Below are 18,226 nucleotides of genomic sequence, written 5' to 3'. Positions count from 1 at the left end.
GATGTACATCTGGGCGTTTCGACATTCTGTTGCATGTCCTACGCACTGTTTACGGGTAGTCGAAGTTTATTGTTTTCTCAAGTGATGAGGTATGGGTTGGACCAGGTGTACTGCCATCCCACTCATGATCTCATCTGGCGTCATTGGTTCTTTGCATTTAACAGTGGTCGCTCTAAAAGCCGCTTGGAACATTAAGATTCACATGGTTGGGGTTGGTTAGTCGTTGCTACCTGGAGATTGAGTGCAAGTGCTCAAAAACGTCTCCAACAGGGTGACGAAGGAGTTACGTACCTTTATTTACAGCCTAGGGCAGTATCTCGCTTTGTTAGCGAAATTCCATCGCCGATCACTCCTATATCGGTTAGCAAGCCTGCTCTGAAAAAGTGTGTGGTGGTGTAAGCACGTTAATTGTGCTGTTGGTTGGCGCCAGGTTGATTCCAACGCCCTGGTTGTCGAAGGAATCTGGTGAACGTAATCCTGAGGAAGAAATCCTGTATGCTCAATGTAGATAGGATAACAAGCTCTTGTTCGGACTTCCGAACGTACTTTCGTGAGGTCGGCAGTCGCTTCTGGGTCACCATCGGTGTAATGTCCACGAGCTGGGATCCCAACGCCAAAGCTAGCACGATTCGGTGTTAATCATCCCCGAAGCAGGCTAACGCGGGAGTCGTTAATTGAGGTATAGTAGTAAATCATGGCTAGCATTGGACATTGTTTTTTACTCCACAGGGATGGTCCTTCTCCGCAGGGTGCTCAATTTTTGGAGACTGCCTTGTTGCATTTCGAATGGTGTCTCAGTCGAATTGAGTCGGTTTGGTTGTCCACAATATGACTGTAAAAAGATCGTCCTGGATATGCATTGGGAATAAGTGATCGGTGAGCTAGCAGCATCGCTCTTGCCGAAAACCCACCCAACGAAGGGTAAGACAAGATGTCAGAGTTTGGGTCCGGCCAGACTAGATATTGGGTAAACCGGTCCCGACCGACCAATAATTAGTTCGCCTATCTGACTAGACCTGAAGCCTCATTGACAACTTGTAAACTAAAAGTAAGTGGACTATGGATGCACGCGTGGTCAGGTTCCCAGAAGACCGCTCAAATTGTAGATGCTGATCACATGAGAGGACCTCCACATCCAAATTTCTCCTTACTACTAAGACCTGATAAGTCATCCATCCACACAGTAGAATGGACGTTTTCTGGGAGTTGTCTACTAGTTTCTCCTTTCGCCTGATCGCAGAGTTTCCATCAGGACGCAAGTGTAATAAATGCGACCATTTGGGCAGACCTGAGGTGAAAAAACTACTGAGACAGAGATGTGGGATAGTTCTTCTGGAATCCACATTTATGGATATAATAAGGAATGGTAAGAAGCCATATGCATTTTCAGGAAAATGCCCCTTACTGAGTTCTTTTGCGTAATCGAATCCCAACATAAGCCTACATCTCATGCAAGATATCTGACGGGTTTCAAGCGTCTACGGCGCTACCTGACTCAAGAACTTTCAAGGGTGGGTCAATCGACCTAAAAAAAACCCGGACAGCTATGGGATAATCGAGGCGTCAAGCAAAGCCAGTGACATCACCCAACCACAAACACTCGTATTTTTGGATGTCCTGTGAGCGTTAGTCGATCACTGAAAATGCGTCTCCCTCTAATGTCAAATTTTCACGTCCTTTCGCGCTCAACGACATACAAGGCTGATGAGAGCAAAACACGAGGCATTTGCTACCCATCTTTCACTTCGACTCATCAGAATATTTATACAACCACGGGATCTGTTCAAGCGAGAAAGATGATTTGCTTGTGCCCTATGGAGATGTTTCCTGACTTCCTCCGAAGGTGCTATCCTGTGCTATGTTTCCTGATGGAACTAACAAGTGCAGCCTCTGGAGTTTGAAACATTCAGCGAACTGCCCGTATCGTTCGCCATCTTCACCTGAAAGACCGAGTTGCAATCTGTATTTTCTTGCAAACGGGCCCAGTTGTTTCCTTTCTGAATTCCTATCTGTACATTCCTTGGTTTAGTGGACACGATCCAGGATGCCTGCTTCGGTAGTTCGAAGACGGGTGCCACCCCGTACTGGATGATAAAAATATGATAAGCCGCCTACTTAACAATGGGAACATCGTGGCCGGGACACCGTCGTGGGTGGAATTGAAGTCCCTTCCAAGAACGATTCATGGTCTTTTATCTTGATTTCTACTAAACAGCGGACTCCAAGGTGCATGAAAGATTTACATGAACAGGAACAGTGCCATAATTCTGTAAACCGCCCTTGACGTGGTAGTTTCCATTTTAAAAACTTTCGCCACGTACAATGTCCTATTGGCAAAACCCGAAGTCAAACGGAACATGACGTAATCATTGAAAAGCGCCTCTACATCTGTCCAAATTGACCATTTTGGTAGTCTCAAGGTTGATCAAGGCATGCGAACTAATGAAATCTGTAGTGCTCCAGTGTCTACCATTCGGCTTGCTTGATGGCAAAAACTGTAAAGTGGTCGCTAATTTTCTTCGATGGATTAAGAGACTGGTGCACTAAACCCCGGGGCGCTTTCCGTATATCACAGCAATTTACACTAAATGTCGTAAGATATTTAGTTATGTTATGCCGGCATCAATCGCTGTACCGAGGTCGAACGGACGAACACTTAAACAAGATAGTGCGTAGTCCGCGGTAACAGTGAGACAAAAACTGCGTACAGTTCCTCAACTTCCGAAGGTCAATTGGGTAAGACGATTTTCGGTAATGATATAGACGCTAGTGCGCTCACCTTACCGCATAATTACAGAATCTCACAGAGTACTGTTTACTGATTCCGAACCCCAATCAACAACTTCTGATACTTATTAAAAGGCAGAGGCTGTTTGAACACCTTTCTTCTAATTTCGGGTATTTGGTGCGTGGAGGAACATTCTCCCGGTCGGTTCTTCACGCCGCACCTGGAACCCAATTCAGATGATACTTGCATTCTGCTTACTGTGGATTCTCGCACTGAAGAGCTTGATTCGCAGGATCCGGAACTTAAAGAGCATTGGTGTGTTTTTGTGCCCCTGTGGTGAACAGAAGAAACCGAACGGCTAGAGCAAGCCCGACCCGGAAAAATTGAGCAGAAGCACCGATCCTGTGTAGTAACCCGTGGGAATGCCATTGGTCTAAACAGAGTTCATTGATGCCTGCTGCTATGCCCGCTTCCTGAAAGACCACATCTACCCCTCTGTTGTCGTACCGCCGAAAAACTTCAAGCCCATTGGAGTAGAGTCCGGTTACCATGTGATGTGAGTGATGCAGGTATGTGGCCGAGAGAACACCGTACGACGGGCATTAGGAGTGGTACTACAAAAGGCCCTCCGATGCATCCTATGACCAGTTCATTGCTTCGCCAGAGTTAGCCTGATGATGCGTGCTACTGTTGTCCATCCTTGTGTTCACTAATCTTTTGTACTTCGGCCGTCTGCCTTCTAAACCTGCCACGCTCTCACCCCATCCAATGCCTCCCGAAAACATTTTTATTGCGACAGCTACTTTTTCGAAGACTCAGGTCGGTAACCGCCGTAAGGGTTTCTTCTTAGACTGCTTCCGCAATTTCCCGAGCTCCCCAAGCATACAGAACGGCCCCCGAGTCTTGGTGACGACATTTCTACTTCCACTCAACAAGTGGCTGTGCTGAAAGACGTCTGTGCAGCACAGCCGATCTCCCAAATTATTAGACAGACAAAGAAGCGCTCACTCTGCTCCCTACTAAGGACTGTCAACCCGTGCCGATGTGGAGGTTAAATGTAAAGACCTTTGCGTCCGAAGCCTTCCACCCACTAGGTACGTTCTGCCGCCAAGCCTACGGTCTTCTTGGTTTGCGGTGTGCACTGAGCTGCTGACGTCTTGATGTGAGAGGAGTGTGTAGGTAAGGCAATCGATATATCACTATGAGGCAGGCATCTGGCAAACTGGGATCAGTACTCACCTTATAAAGGGAGGTTTTTAGCGGAGAGGATATCATAGGGTATTGCATACCTACTGCCGTTTTCAATGGCTGATTCGCACTGGGTTTGGTGACTCCGACTACAGGGCCTCAAGATATACAAGGCACATGAAATGCATCATGCCTCATTAGCAGACGGTTCAGTTGTTCGGGCAGGTTGTCAAAATATGGCGGAGGCGGCTTGGGAACAAGTATAAGATGTATTCCTTTGTCTCGGTATAGCTGATGATTCAAAAGCCACCGTTGTTGGATGGGGAACCAACCTGGAAAAAACATCTATGAATAATATTTATTATTGCTCATAACCGGCTGGCATCTAAATACGTAGCAAAAATGGGTGCAGGAGAGCTTCATCGCCTGGTGGAACGGGGACGGGGATTTACCAGCACACAGAATTAATTTATTTAACGTAGATTGAGCTAACCCTGTTTGTTTCAAAAATGACAGCGCAACCTAGCAGGTCGTGGTCCCACATGCCCCAAAGCGAGGCAGAAGTATACTTGGGCACTCGATAGATAACATTCAGAACGCAGACGTCGACTTCAAGGATTTCCAATCAAACGCGGTTGCATGACGTATAATAATAGATTTATTTCTCAACTTGTAGGGAATGTGTTGATTAAGGCATAATCCGGCCGTTACAACCAGAACGCAGAGGGCATTAACACAACGGGGATGAAGGTACAACCAACGAGGTACAGTTGTTATGCGAAAAGTCAGCAGGTTTGTGGAGACGTAAGAGTAGAACATGAGGTAGGATCAGTTCAAGATGAAGGGGTTGACTTGAACTAAAACTGAAAAACCGCTACTGGCTATGAGTAACCTTAGGTGGTTGAGTAAAATGGCCAGGTTCAAAAAAAGCAAAAATGGACATGGACATGAAAAAATTCTAACTGGGGAGAAATGGCAGTTTTCGTTTCAAAAATATGATTTACACTCAAACTAAGTGAACTCGCTGGTGTAACTGTTGTACGGAACTAAGGAGTAAAAGATGTCTTCGAATGGGAGATAGTATTGAGGAGTCGACCGAAGGAACTGAGTAAATAATAGCTTTGAGATTGTGGAAAAGGCGAACGGAAAATGCAGTAGAGAACCTATATGTTTGACTCCAAACGAAAGGTTCAGTGGATTGGAACGAACTCGCCTTAGAGGCGGCCGGGGCCGGGTCAACTATTTGTTCGTAGTTGCAATTATATGCTTCAGTGGGCAGGAGGTAACGTTCGATGATAGGGGAAGTGTATCCAGACTGCCGGAACATCATTGTACTGATATAATCTGGTTCTTGAACAGCCCCAAAGGGACGTCAAAGTTGCGGCAATCGGACGGGGGACGTTGGCGGCTGGATCAGGTTTAGACGAGGGGATCGGCACAGACACAGCAAGGCCGAGAACCTTCTGTGTGGCGTGCGCCAGTGTGTCTGGTTGGTGTACCCGGTGTTCCGGGCGACCGTCTGCGCTCCCCAGACCGTTGCTATTCACGTTACTAAAATAGACCACCCCAAATCGGACGTGCACAATTCACTTGCGAATGATGCACAAAAAGTGGGTGAAAACGGTGGAAATCAACGTTCCACCAAGTGAACATAGAAAGAAAGCCACCTCCGAGAAGACGTACTCTTTAAGTAAGTAAGATATAACTGATGAAGCAAGACGAAGTCCTCATGCTTTTGGGTAGAAATGGGGTGAAAACGGTGGAAATCAACGTTCCACCAAGTGAACATAGAAAGAAAGCCACCTCCGAGGAAATGTACTCTTTAAGTAAGTCAGATATAACTGACGAAGCAAGACGAAGGCCTCATGCTTTTGGGTAGAAATGGTGAGCCCAAGGGTGACCAGATAGCTGCAGTTACAGCCTACGGGTTATACCATGCACCTCGCCAGCGAATTTATTGCGTCCAAACTTTGCAAGACGGGTCTTTGATTAGCCTCTAACCAACTTATTGTTTAAGAAGGAGGACGTTAAAAAAGTACTTCCTACGGTAAATCCCACTTGAATCTCTTGGCCAGATGAGGTGCATCCAGCGATCCTGAATGAAGCATTGCTAAATTTGGCCAGTCAATTTTCAGTCACCCAAGCAGGCGCTTTCGCCCCTGCTTGTAAAAAGTGCTACTCACGTTACTTAAACTGACAGCTACAGATCTATTATCTTCACCAATATATCATGCCAGGTGAGTTAGGGCATCCTGGAATACGGCTTTCTTCAATATCCTATAACCAGCAAGTTGATCCACATCATGAAAAAAGAAATCATCCTACACATTTCCTGCGTGTGAATGCCTGCTGATTTTCATGGACAGCTCAAAAGGCCAAAAGCCTCACATCAAGGGTCACAGTTATTAGTTGATCCACATCATGAAAAAAGAAATCATTCTACACATTTCCTGCGTGTGAAAGCCTGGACAGCTCAAAAGGCCAAAAGCTTCACATCAAGGGTCACAGTTATTGAGCTCTCAAACCGTTCAAATGTGTTCCAAAAGTTGCACTGCTAAAATTTGACCTTTTTTGGTGTTCATGGGAAAAAATTACGCCAAATTAAAACTTTCTCTCTCGTTAAAAAAATTCCAATAAAATTCGAATCTATCCACTCGCCTTCTGAACCGGTCGCTGACCGTTGGTCAGAAAAGTTGAAAGTGAAGTTAAAATTTCTGCGCAAAATATTGCTTTTTGTCTTCTGCGTGCTCAAAGAGAAAATCACTTCAATCTCCATTTTGTCACGGTTTGTCAGGGGATATCTGCTTTTCATCCACCATGACATTTGCTAAGGCGTTAAATGAATACATGACGGATAACTGTGTGTTATTTGTGCGTGTTACCTACAACCAGTGATCTTCTGCGTTAAGGTGGGCATACTACAAATGCAGCAAGCGCTCAGCAAAATTGACAGAAAGTCGATGAATCCGAAAAAGCTAGAAATCTGAGCGTTTTGATATTACCAAGTATTACACGAAACCTGATGCATCTTTTTTAAGGAGGCAGAGGAACAATCAGCTATTATTATCTTGAACACAACCATGAGGTATCCTAGTTTTTGTGCGGTCGGCTTCCTGTAAAATGATGGCTAACAGAAGAGGAGTTTGATGCAGGCACGGCTCTGCTGAAGTATGGGACGCCATTGCGTGAAGTGGTCCAGTCTGCAGGCGATGGATTCGGCAAGCTCCTTTCCACACATGACATATACCACAACCACCAGGGGTGTCGGTCGTCTCTGTTGAGTGAGCAAAGGATAGTTGGGTATGTTAAAGTGGATGATATGACTTCGCTCTCGGTAAAATTCGGGAGTCTGAACGTGTGTTTGTGCTGTAGTCAGGGGAGTGCCAATATGGCCATAGGTGCATCCCCAGATGGCAGCAGACAGCGCTGTTTCGACGCATCCTGGATGTACTAAGTATAGATAAAACCCTAGCTGCAGGTTAATTTGCGCGCCATCTAGGTTCATTAAGCTGTATGCTATGACTGAGGATGTAATTATCCCGGCATCCTTTGCCAGTTACAGTGGAGAACTCTTCTAAGGCTGACCACAGAACTTGACTGTTGGGCATAGGTCGTTATCAGCTGTAAGCAGTACGTCCTTCAAAACTCACTCACGGTTTGTCCGGAGATTGACAATGATTCTATCGCGTTGGAATCTCGGAATAGCATTAGCAGAACACATAATCCTTTATTCGCTCGATCAATCAGGACAAACATAGCAAAACTTAGTTACAGGGAACCACTTTCACATCCTTCGCGCCACAAGCATATTGTAGGCTCCAGAAAGCTCAACGAATTTTTTCAGCTGCAGAAATACTTAGAGCATTCGCTTATTATGAGCGATCTACGTTTTACCTAAATCTTATTACATTGGGCACCATTAACCCAATCGATGGTAATCCATGACTTTGAAGATTCCCCGCTTAAACAAGTCCTCCATGCAGATAATTCGCAGAAGCGATAACCTTGAAAACTCCACGGTGTTCGTGAATACTGAGTGACGCATTGGTCAAAATTTGCTTATAATAATAAACTTAACCGTTTTAATTCCCAAACCGTGTGGACTATGCCAATCCTGAGGCATCTACATAAGGGTCACTGCCATCCATTAAACTGGGGATGTGCCAATCTTGGGCCTTTGTCGTGCGCGGTAAGAATGGATCACATATTTGGAAGCTGTATATCAAAACGGAATACGGTGTCTGATCAGGTTCACCCATGTCCTTGAGAAATCGCAAGAAATCCCGCCGAAAAATATTCGTTGTTTCTGGGATGATTCACAGTATTGCTCGCGGGGAAGTAGACGGCTCCGTGAAGACTGCGGAGGCGAACCCTGCACAAGATGCAACCGCTAGCAGTGACGTTCAGCAGTCTCCCGTACTTTCAAACACACAAAAAGGAAGTCAGACAGTGAACGAAGTTGTTGATGTTGATAACAAACTTTCTTTGCTCAACCAGTATCAAGTGCTACCCATTCCGGATCCGTTGACTGCTAAGGCTATCCAGCTCTCTCATGCCACGACGTCTTCAGTGGGCGGAAGAGTAGACTGATCACCGTGGCGTCGACCTGTAGAAAGAGTACGAGAAACAACTGGCATAATCTGTTCATGTTTCTGTGGTCAAAAAGCCTGAACACGAGCCGCCTTATGCAGGTTGGCTACGCTGAAATGAAAGGAAACGAGTATTTGGGCTTCTGATCATATTCCCTCACTGAATGCCGTACAGCGGGTGTTGGAGAGGGATGATAGCATACAAAAAACCTACTCAAACATCAAGTGTATATCAGACGGTCGCGCCACAGAGGCGTCAAACCTGGGCTATAGTAGTCCCAGATGAGAGGCGGAGACAAGTTTCCGCGTTGCGGCAGGTAAGTCACCCCCCAACATTATTGTCAACCTGATGGTAGTTATGGACCCTTGTGCTCTTAAAAGAACGTTAACGCAACAGTCCGTGACTTCAGGTTTTAGTTTCCACTTCACCGTCACACCCCACTCGACTGCCAACGACAGCGATGCTCCGTTCAACGTATGAGGAATTACAAGAGTTTATTTTCCTGACTGACGACAAAGATGAAGCGATGAACTCCTCACTGAGTGCAACAGCTATACCCAACGACAATGTACCAGAATTCCTACATACACTGACTAGACAAATCATGGACCAACTGGTAGCCCACACAGTTACAAAAATAAGGCGACTGCAGTCAAACAAGCCATATAAACTTCGCTAGATCTAAAAGCATCTGGCAGGCTTCAGAATGCAATCTTCCGCGAAAGCGAGTCTCTTGATAGTGTTATCAAAACGAATACTCTTTGGTGGGTCGTTCGATGCACAAGCGAGTCGATAGGACCTCACAGAAACGCAACGGCGCAAAAAAACAATAAAAAAACCATGGTGTTCATCGCGAGCAACATCAAATCCCGGTGTCAGCGCACTAGCTAATGGTGGCAGCCATCGAACTTTTCATCCATGATGGGAAAAAAGTCCCCGGAAGGCAAACGGTCCGCACAAACAGGACGCTCATGGTGCAAAATGCCCATGCAATCGGAAACATCAAGGCACCCAGCAAGCAAGCGTGCTATCGAGGCTTCCTCGTATTCCTGGACTCAAACAAGGCGTTTAACTATCAAGTCTGTTAACATCCCTGACAGCGAATCTCTTGACTTCTCAACTTTGGATGCATCAGTGGTATGTTGTAGTGGTTGTCCGAAACTGCCTCTCTTAAACAGACGCCGCAATTTGATACATTGCCGTTGCCTTAAATTGCCTCCCATAATCGCTCCTCCAGAAACCTGGTTGGCAACAGAAGTCTTTGACGCGGATATCTTGATAGAACGCTTCTTGATTTTCCGAGCTTACTCGAGCTGCAAGACGGCAGGTGAGTATGCTTTACGCTTGGCCTCGTCCATCCCGATTTTCTCCGACACTACCCTATACCTTCCTTTGAAGCACGGTGGATTCAGTTTATGCTGCGTGGGACCAATTTGTTTCCTGTCGGCCATTGTCATTCGCGTCTTCCGCAAAATGACCAGTTCGTCAGCCAACTCCTTGAGAAACTCCCCTCCAGCTAGCACTTCATACATCTCTGGATGAAGCTTCAGCTCATCAGGTATAGTGCACATTTTGATTTTGCGCTGACAAAAGTCGTTCAACAGGGTTCTTGGACTCACCATGCCGTCACACCCACAAGAAATTGCCCAGGACAACTGACACTCCTGACGGATTTGGGGTCACCGAATATCAGTTGATAAGAATATCGTTTGGTTTGTTTGCGGCACCATTCACATTCTGCCGCTTGATACCCGGTTTGGCGAAGGGACTCCAGAATAGTGCCGTGTGCGGGGACGATATCGTTGTGTACAGCAATTCGGAACCACAGCATGCAGTTCACTTGAAGGTTGTATTGAAGCGGATCCGTGAGGCTGGCCCACGGATAAATGAAGCCAAGACACAGCTCCGCAGTGAAAGCCTACTTCCTTTCATTGCACCAGCGAAAAACCCATCGCTGAACAAGTGTTAATTAAAGCCCCATTTGAGTACAGTGGCTACTGTCAGTTGACCCTTGGTATCGTCTGTTACTAGGCCAGAAATCCGGAACCTCGAACATAGATTCGAAACTTCCGACATGGAAATACGGAGCTGCTTGATCAATCTAAAATGGAACCAGCTTTGGCCAAAGAGTTATACAGTATCATTGTTCAGACAATTCACGGAGCTGACGAGATGCCCGAACTGAAAAGCCTGTGCGCAGCTGGATGAAAAAAGCTACTTAAATTGACTGGTTGTGTTTTGGGAAAAAAGGCCTCAATGCTCTTCGACGAAGATATCTACTGTAATGGTCTGGCTACCCAATAAGTCAGCTTACCAGGAGTGTGTGGCAAAGTAATAAAAATAATTACGCTAAGTTGGGTATACAAAAATAAATAGGTCAGATGGAACAGACTCACTAACAATTGTTCTCTTTAAAATAGTTCGTCGTTGGCCCAGGTCAGCGAATAAACAATCGTATTCAAACAAAAAACGATTATGCAATTGATGAAATACCTAGTGTTATAATGGAAGTAAAATAAAGGTACAAAAACGCCACACTACCACATGCACAGAAGATTAGCTGGTATTTAGTAATATACGGAACCACTGTAGGGCAGAGATCCGACAGCCTGACGTATGGACACAAACCACGATACCAGATACTTCTTCTAAAATGATAATCTTTTCCCTCTAGGAGACCTAATGCTTATTTATGCCCTGTTTGAACAAGGTTTGGCCAATTTTTTCACCATTGACAATTAACACACGGCGGAATATGGTAAGGAGACTTACAAGCTCGGAGCGCACAATCTTATCGGGCAACAAATTTCTAATTACGGATAGCTTGTGGGTGGAATAACTCTTCTCCGGCAATTGATCATGCTGCATATAGTGCACAGTTCAAAGGACTTTTAGACGCCCTTTGGCTGTCCCCGCGCTGGCAAGCTTACTGGCCCGCGTAGAGAAATTAAAGAGCAGTTATACCCCTTTTTCCGCTCGCACCTTTCAGTTTAACGGAGGATACTGAGCAACGAGGAAAAACCCGACCGGAAAAGCTATATCAATCCGTGAAGCCCGTGCACCTTTCAGTTTAACGGAGGATACTGAACAACATGGACAAACCCGACCGGAAAAGTTATATCAATCCGTGAATCAGTGACCCCGTGAAGCCCATTGGATGCTGACCAATCAGTGCACTGACGTCCTTGGGTCGTGGGCCTTTCGCCAGTCTGTCGGACAATGGGTGCCGTGCGCGACTTTGTGGCCGGTATTTTTGATTCTGCTGTAGGTTGGATGGTCCGGGGTCTGTTTGCTGTCATACACCAGGCCCTGGATGGGTTTTGAGAGCTTGGACTTGCTGATTGGAAAGAGTCAACAAAACTGATAACTGCTCGTCGGGCGTCCACAGGACTTTTAGAATATTACTATTACCACAACTTTTCGGCTCGTCATTTTTTTTACCTGTGGGGAGTTCATGAAAAGCCCCGTAGGATTTTAATAATGAATAGAACGTTAATTTGGTTTATATGCTCTTCGACAGCGTTTTTAAGTGTTTGTTCCAGTCGCTCTCCGCCTCTGTATAAGGTGTAACGTTTTTTAAAATATGACTCCCGGCGACTTACTCGGTCTCCACATGCATGTGATGAGAGTGTTGTTGACACAAATCAGTGATACCTACCGCGCCTTTCGGCGACTATACAGTCGAAAATTATGTATTTATCGTGCAGGTCTGATTTGCATGTGGTAATAGCATCAGCTGGACTTTTAGTCTCACCAGCACACTCTTCAAGGTGATGAAACGCATTCCGGAGTGGAGCCACCTGATTGGGCTAGTCACCAACTACTTTATATCCACGGAGCAACATATGGATGCCTTCCAAACTATTCTTTAGTGACGAACATGTTTGTTTTCGTGGACTAATTAACGGAAACCATAGACGCCGTGTTCTACTTTTCCGATCATTTGCTACACGTCCACATCTCCAGTGCTTCAGAAACATAACACCCATGAGATCCCGTGATTTATTTTCCATTCCAGTAGGACATCGCTAGTTTGGATTATCCTAGTGTCCTTCTGCACCAGTTTTCATTGGAGTTCCTCAGGACTCCTCCCTAAAACAGCTAATTTTTTAATCAGCATCGAAAACCATAAGGATGCGCCCTCAAGTCCATATCTACGCTATGCGGATAACCAGACGGTTGTCACCGGACAAGCGCCGTCTGGATTTATCCAGACTTCGTGCGAGGTCCATCGCGCCTTGTTTATTGTGTCTGCTTATGCCCGAACTGACTAGCTTTAAATCCGCCAGGGACAGTTTCCAAGGCGCTCCAGGTGCCCTTCTACAGAGGGCTAAAAGCGCAGATATCGCTGTGGTCACTGGTGACATGAACGCCCAGGTAGGTAGACTAGGCACCGCTGAAGCCCGATTGGGTGGTCGTCTTGGATTGGGCGGGATGGCTCAGTGGTTGGCGCTCTAACTTACTGACCGGAAGGTCCGTGGTTTGGATCCGACCTCTGCCTGTCGAATTCCCCTGCCTAGACTTGGGCAGTATCCCAACCCTCGTGCTTCTATCTGGTGGCATTGCAGTTAGGCACCGAAAGGGTGCTTCAGCTGAACGATTTCTTGGATTGGACGCGAGACACACGGACAACGGGGACCGCTTACTTCAGATTTGTGCCGATAACAGACCGTTCCTTTGCAGTGCGGATTTCTTAGCATCGGAACTCGCTTGACAACATTTCGCCCAGCCCCGAATCCTTAATTCCCGACCACATCGCCGTCAGCTATCGGTGGCGAGAGTCGATCACCGCCTGCCGCTCCTTCTGGAACACCAGCATGGACTCCGATCATGCACTTGTGCGCTGATGCTTTTCATTGCTTTTCAGGTGTACACAAACCGGTCATGTGCTACGAAGGCCGAAACAATGTCTACCGAGACGAGTGTTTTTTCTTTTGCAGAATGGCGCGAACCGCGAGGTGGACAAAGCATAACTTGGCAGAAGGGCGTGAAAGAGAACACGAAGCAGAGATTGGGCTCGACCCACGGACCTTACGGTCAGTAAATTCACGCTCTAATCACAGCCACCTCGCTCGTAAGCGTTTAGAATATACCGGTCAACAAAATCAAAAACGTCTTTGAAATCAAGGTTGAGTAGATCATTCGTATTCTGTTGCTTTTGTACTTGACAGAGTGGTCCACTCTGTCTCCGTCTGACCAGAATCCTGTCCTCTGTCATCGTGATAGACAAATAAGTGGCGCTAAGCCTTGTTACAGCATGGGTTACACTGGTAATCCTGTAAGTGCCACGACCACTGCTTGCGCCTCTTTCATAATTACAGTTGGCTGGGACGGTTCCCCTCAATCAGCTAAGTGCTGGCTGGAGAATTCACCCTCAACCGGGAATAAAACAGACAGGTGATCGGCTCAAATGAATGAATCCGTCTATTCTCATGACCGTCAACAATTGCCGTCGCACGGTGGCGGTGGCAAGTGACGTTGCGTTCGGTTCGCGCCTGAGGCCATATCGTACGTAGGTAATATGAAGGCAAGGCTGGCAACTGTTATTGATAGCATTCCTGAGAACTCATAGTTGAATCGTCTTATCTACCCGAAAATATGGTTGAAGGTCTCAAACTGACAAAATACCAGGTGCTCTGGATTTGTTGCAAGGATGGTCTCATAAACAGTGGCAAACCACCAACCGGAACAAACGTTCCGTTTTCTCCGTCATTGTTTCCGAATCACTCAATGCTAATCACAGCCGCCGATGCCCACTAAAGGGCTCACACGAGGATAGGACCTGCTTGGCATAGTGTCCTTTAACCCCAAGGCAAATCCATTCGCTTAACAAGGTCACGGTCGACAACAGGATATTCTGTGACAAGAACATCCAACAAAAGGTTCCCTAACGCTTCAAGTCTTTTGTACGTCTCTCCTGTGTACCCAACTCATGATCACAGATGTTGCAAACGAACCGCGCAGAGGCGACTATCATCGTGTATCTAATAGAGCAGAGACGCTTCCGCTCGGTCGCTCAGTACATTACACACCCTAGCACATCCGGCTGCAGCGGCCTCTGCATTACCAGAGTTACGCAACCGGAACCTGGATAAAAGCGAGGGGAGCACTGTTACGAATAGAATATCGATCCTGATTGAGCGCGAGAACAAGAGTGAATAGCGTAGAATGAATAGCGCCTCACTTGTATATGAATATACGTACATGAGCTGAAAGTGAAAGCGAAAACATGGTTAATACAAAACGACAATGTGAACACAAAGAATATTCGTGAAAGGCAGTCAGTTCGATCACATTACTTGCGTCCTGCATCCTTGTTTCTGACGGACAACATACATCAATTCATAGGGGATCGAGCGTACAAGCAAGAACCACCTGTTGACCTGCTTGCTTCAGTGTGTGAACATATAAGGCGGCTAAGTAGACAGACTCTGGGGGTTTGAAAACTGACTTCAAAGTGTTTGGGGCTGTGATGTGTGAGCGAAACGGTCAGTCTTGGTGCTGGGACCTGCAGAGAAAGCGTTCAAATTTGGGCAGAAGAGGATGGAGTGCGCAAAACATGAAAGTGCAAGAAGGGAGGCGTTAGCAGTAGCACGTTTTCGCTTACCCACCCTGCTGTACGCAGCAAGTAAGGCGACCCGGCTGATAGCACCACGCGACGGCCGATGTGGCATTAGTGTTGTTAGCACAAGGAGTGGGATACTACCAGGGCACCCACACTTAGACAGGAGGACGATAGGGACCCTCAACCAAAGTTTTTGGCTCAAAAGCCTAACCGCAAGTCAGCAGTGTTGGCCTGGGAATGCAATCACATTACCATTTTTACGGAACACGTCTCCACACATGTTCCAACCCCCAACCTGGAGGGCCAGGAGACTGTGTTTTCAGACCATTGACCAACGTGGCATGAGAGAATGTGGGTGTCGCGCGGAAAACCCCCAGTATAGCCCATTGGGTCGCCGAGGCACACAAACCGCCACATCACAGTAAGTTCATGTTTGAACTGCCTTGCTGCGAAATATGGCTGCTAAGCGATTTCAGTGGCGATCTTGTGGTCAGCTTCTGCTCAAAATGTCTGAACGAGGGTCCGGAAATGTATGTACGTCGGAATGATTGTATTCAGCTGGTACTGCGACCCTTCCGCTTCCAGTTTTATTCTTTTCTTCACTATAAGGCTTTCAAATCAATAATGGTTGTACGGCAGCGAAGCGTCGGTGAACCTTAATGTCATGCTGTCGATGATGATAATGATGACACCACGGTAAGATCCAGTCCCGTCTCTTCGTGCTATTCAAATAAATTAACGCAGTTGTCTCACCATGGAATACTGGTTTTCGTGTCCGATTTCAAGGTTGGTGACAGCGGTATTAGCCCCTTATTTGATATGATCGTTGTATACACCTTATAATAAAATTGTCATTTCATTACAGCTCTGTTTCCTGCATTTCGTCAGAACAATTTCAAGGTTGGTGACAGCGGTATTAGCCACCTATTTGATATGATCGTTGTATACACCTTGTAATAAAATTGTCACTTCATTACAGCTCTGTTTCCTGCACTTCGTCAGAACGGTCCCTGTCACCTGGTTTGGTTCTGGTAATCGTACCGTCTTTGGTGTCGCAGCTGAAAACCTTACCGTGATATACTTTTTGGTGTCTGGCTCTTATCTCACCATACCCTGATTATCTGTCTTTTTGGATATACTTGTCAACTTTTACATCAATGCCACATCACGGACAGGCCAGACATAAGTCCAAATTCAACGGATGGAATCAACGTGAGTTGCAGTTTCATCTTTTTATTTTCGAATATGGGTTCAATTCATTCATATATGGACATTGTTATTGATGACACCACTGTCTAGTATGTTGGTTTTAGGTTATTCTTACCCGGACGAGAGACGTTTGTGTCTCCCGGTCCGGATGACCTCCCACCCGCAGTGTTCAAGAATGGAGTTGGAGTCCCTAGTCAGCGTTTGTCTGACCTGTTTGTCTGCATTCGGGAAAAAGAGACTTTCCAAGACAATTGGATAGAATCGGTGGTAGTGCGGTAATCGCGGAAGGTCACATTGACCCCGGTCGTAATGAAACTGTTGGCGTCACTATTGCTTCTTCAGCTTATGGCGGCTCGTGAAACACTGACTTGAGAGCAGCAAGCGGGGTTCCGACCTGGTAGGGATTGCGGTGATTAAAGCTTCTCACTCCATTAGGTGATAGGACGACACCATACGTACAAATGACCCGCAATCTTAGCATTCCTGGATTTCCAAGGTATATTCGACTCAACCATACGTACAAATGACCCGCAATCTTAGTATTCCTGGATTCCCATGGTGCATTCGACTCGGTTGATCGGTCTGTCTCCTTGACACACTTGACCATCATGGAATGCCCCGGAAGTTTGTGAACATAATACGTTTTTTGTATTCTCAGACTTCCGGACATGTGACAGTGTGCAGAGAGCTCTCCAAAAGCTTCCGTACACGAAGCTGTGTCCATCAAGGATGCTCACACTCTCCATTCTTATTTTATTTCGTGATCGATGGAATAATGAGACGAACGCTGGAAGGTCTTCGAAACCCTGGTGTTCAAATAGCCTCTGACGAAAACCTTGTCGGTCTCAGGAATATGCAGGCGATATCGTTCTCGTCTTCGAAGAAGAGAAAAACGCACGTGTTTTTGGATGAATTGACCAAAGGTATCCCGTCGTTTCGCAAGCACTTTACACCCACGAAGTGTAGGGTCATGCTCGTGGACATGCAGTCACTGAACGTGCCGCTTGCAATCCAAAGGGAGGCACTCGAGGTTGTGGGGCGGTTTGTGTATCTTGGAAGTTGTATTAGTTCTGAGTGTAGCGTGACAGATGAGGTCAATGCGCGAACCTGCAAGGCTCGTGTCGCGTTGGCTAATTTGAGACACCGATGGCGTCAAGGCGGTACATCCCTTAATTCAAAGAACGTGTATCAGGCTACAGTGTGGACTGTTTTATTGTATAGTTGTGAGACCTGGTCTGTTCGAGCAGCGGAACTGAGACGTCTCCAAGTGTTCGACAATCATTGCCTCAGGACCATAGTTCGTCTAGGTTGGCGTTTGAGAATCCGTAACGAGGCACTTAGAAAACGAGTTTTCGGTTGTGCAACGGGGACTTTCATTGAAGAATGCATCCTGTGCCAGATGCTGCAGTGATGTGGTCGTGCGCATGACCTACCATCATTTTCGGAATAGAGCATTATCTCAATCAGGCGACCGGTCGTTTTTTGTTCGTACATTGGTGTGAAGGAGATTGCGGTATGGTAGCAAACTGTCGGTACGACGCCTCTTTTGGGATGTGGTCTGCGTAATCCCTATTGTGTTTGGTTGGAGACGCCGCAAAATATACCTGGTAGTCCATGTCAGTGACGTTCCTGTCACCACTTCCTATCAAGGTTAGGTGAATGAGTGCCTGGACGTATGAGCATCTCAGAATGATTGTGATAGGTTAGCACTTAGTTACTTTTGGGTCCACTTGCATTCTTTTCTTATAGGGGCCGTTTTCCTTAGTTAGTTGTTGTGTACGACGAGGGTCAGAGTTCAACGACAATCAGAATGGCAATGGAAAAGACGGAGGGCCTGAAAGCTAGGCTTTATTCATCCAAAACTTTGACACTGAGAGCTGAAAACGGAAGAAAGTGATTTAGCAATAAATGATAAAACGTTTGAAAAACAGAGCAAATATACAACA

The 18,226-nt window shown here is 46.3% G+C and overlaps 1 protein-coding gene across 1 annotated transcript in view; it reads left to right on the top strand.

The window, feature by feature from the left end:
• Positions 1–5,729: 5,729 nt before the first annotated feature.
• Positions 5,730–18,226, top strand: part of T265_15170 (hypothetical protein) — a gene marked incomplete at both ends in the record, with an annotated part of 39,371 nt that continues 26,874 nt past the window's right edge. The window contains one exon of the mRNA XM_009176905.1: positions 5,730–5,742. Within this exon, the coding sequence (XP_009175169.1) occupies positions 5,730–5,742 (13 nt within the window). The remainder of the gene's footprint in view (positions 5,743–18,226) is intronic.

This window comes from Opisthorchis viverrini, assembly GCF_000715545.1.
Source record: "Opisthorchis viverrini unplaced genomic scaffold opera_v5_376, whole genome shotgun sequence".
In the NCBI taxonomy this organism is placed as follows: Eukaryota; Metazoa; Platyhelminthes; class Trematoda; order Opisthorchiida; family Opisthorchiidae; genus Opisthorchis; species Opisthorchis viverrini.
The sequence above is the reverse complement of the archived record's forward strand: the minus strand, read 5'-3'. Positions and strand labels throughout refer to the sequence as shown.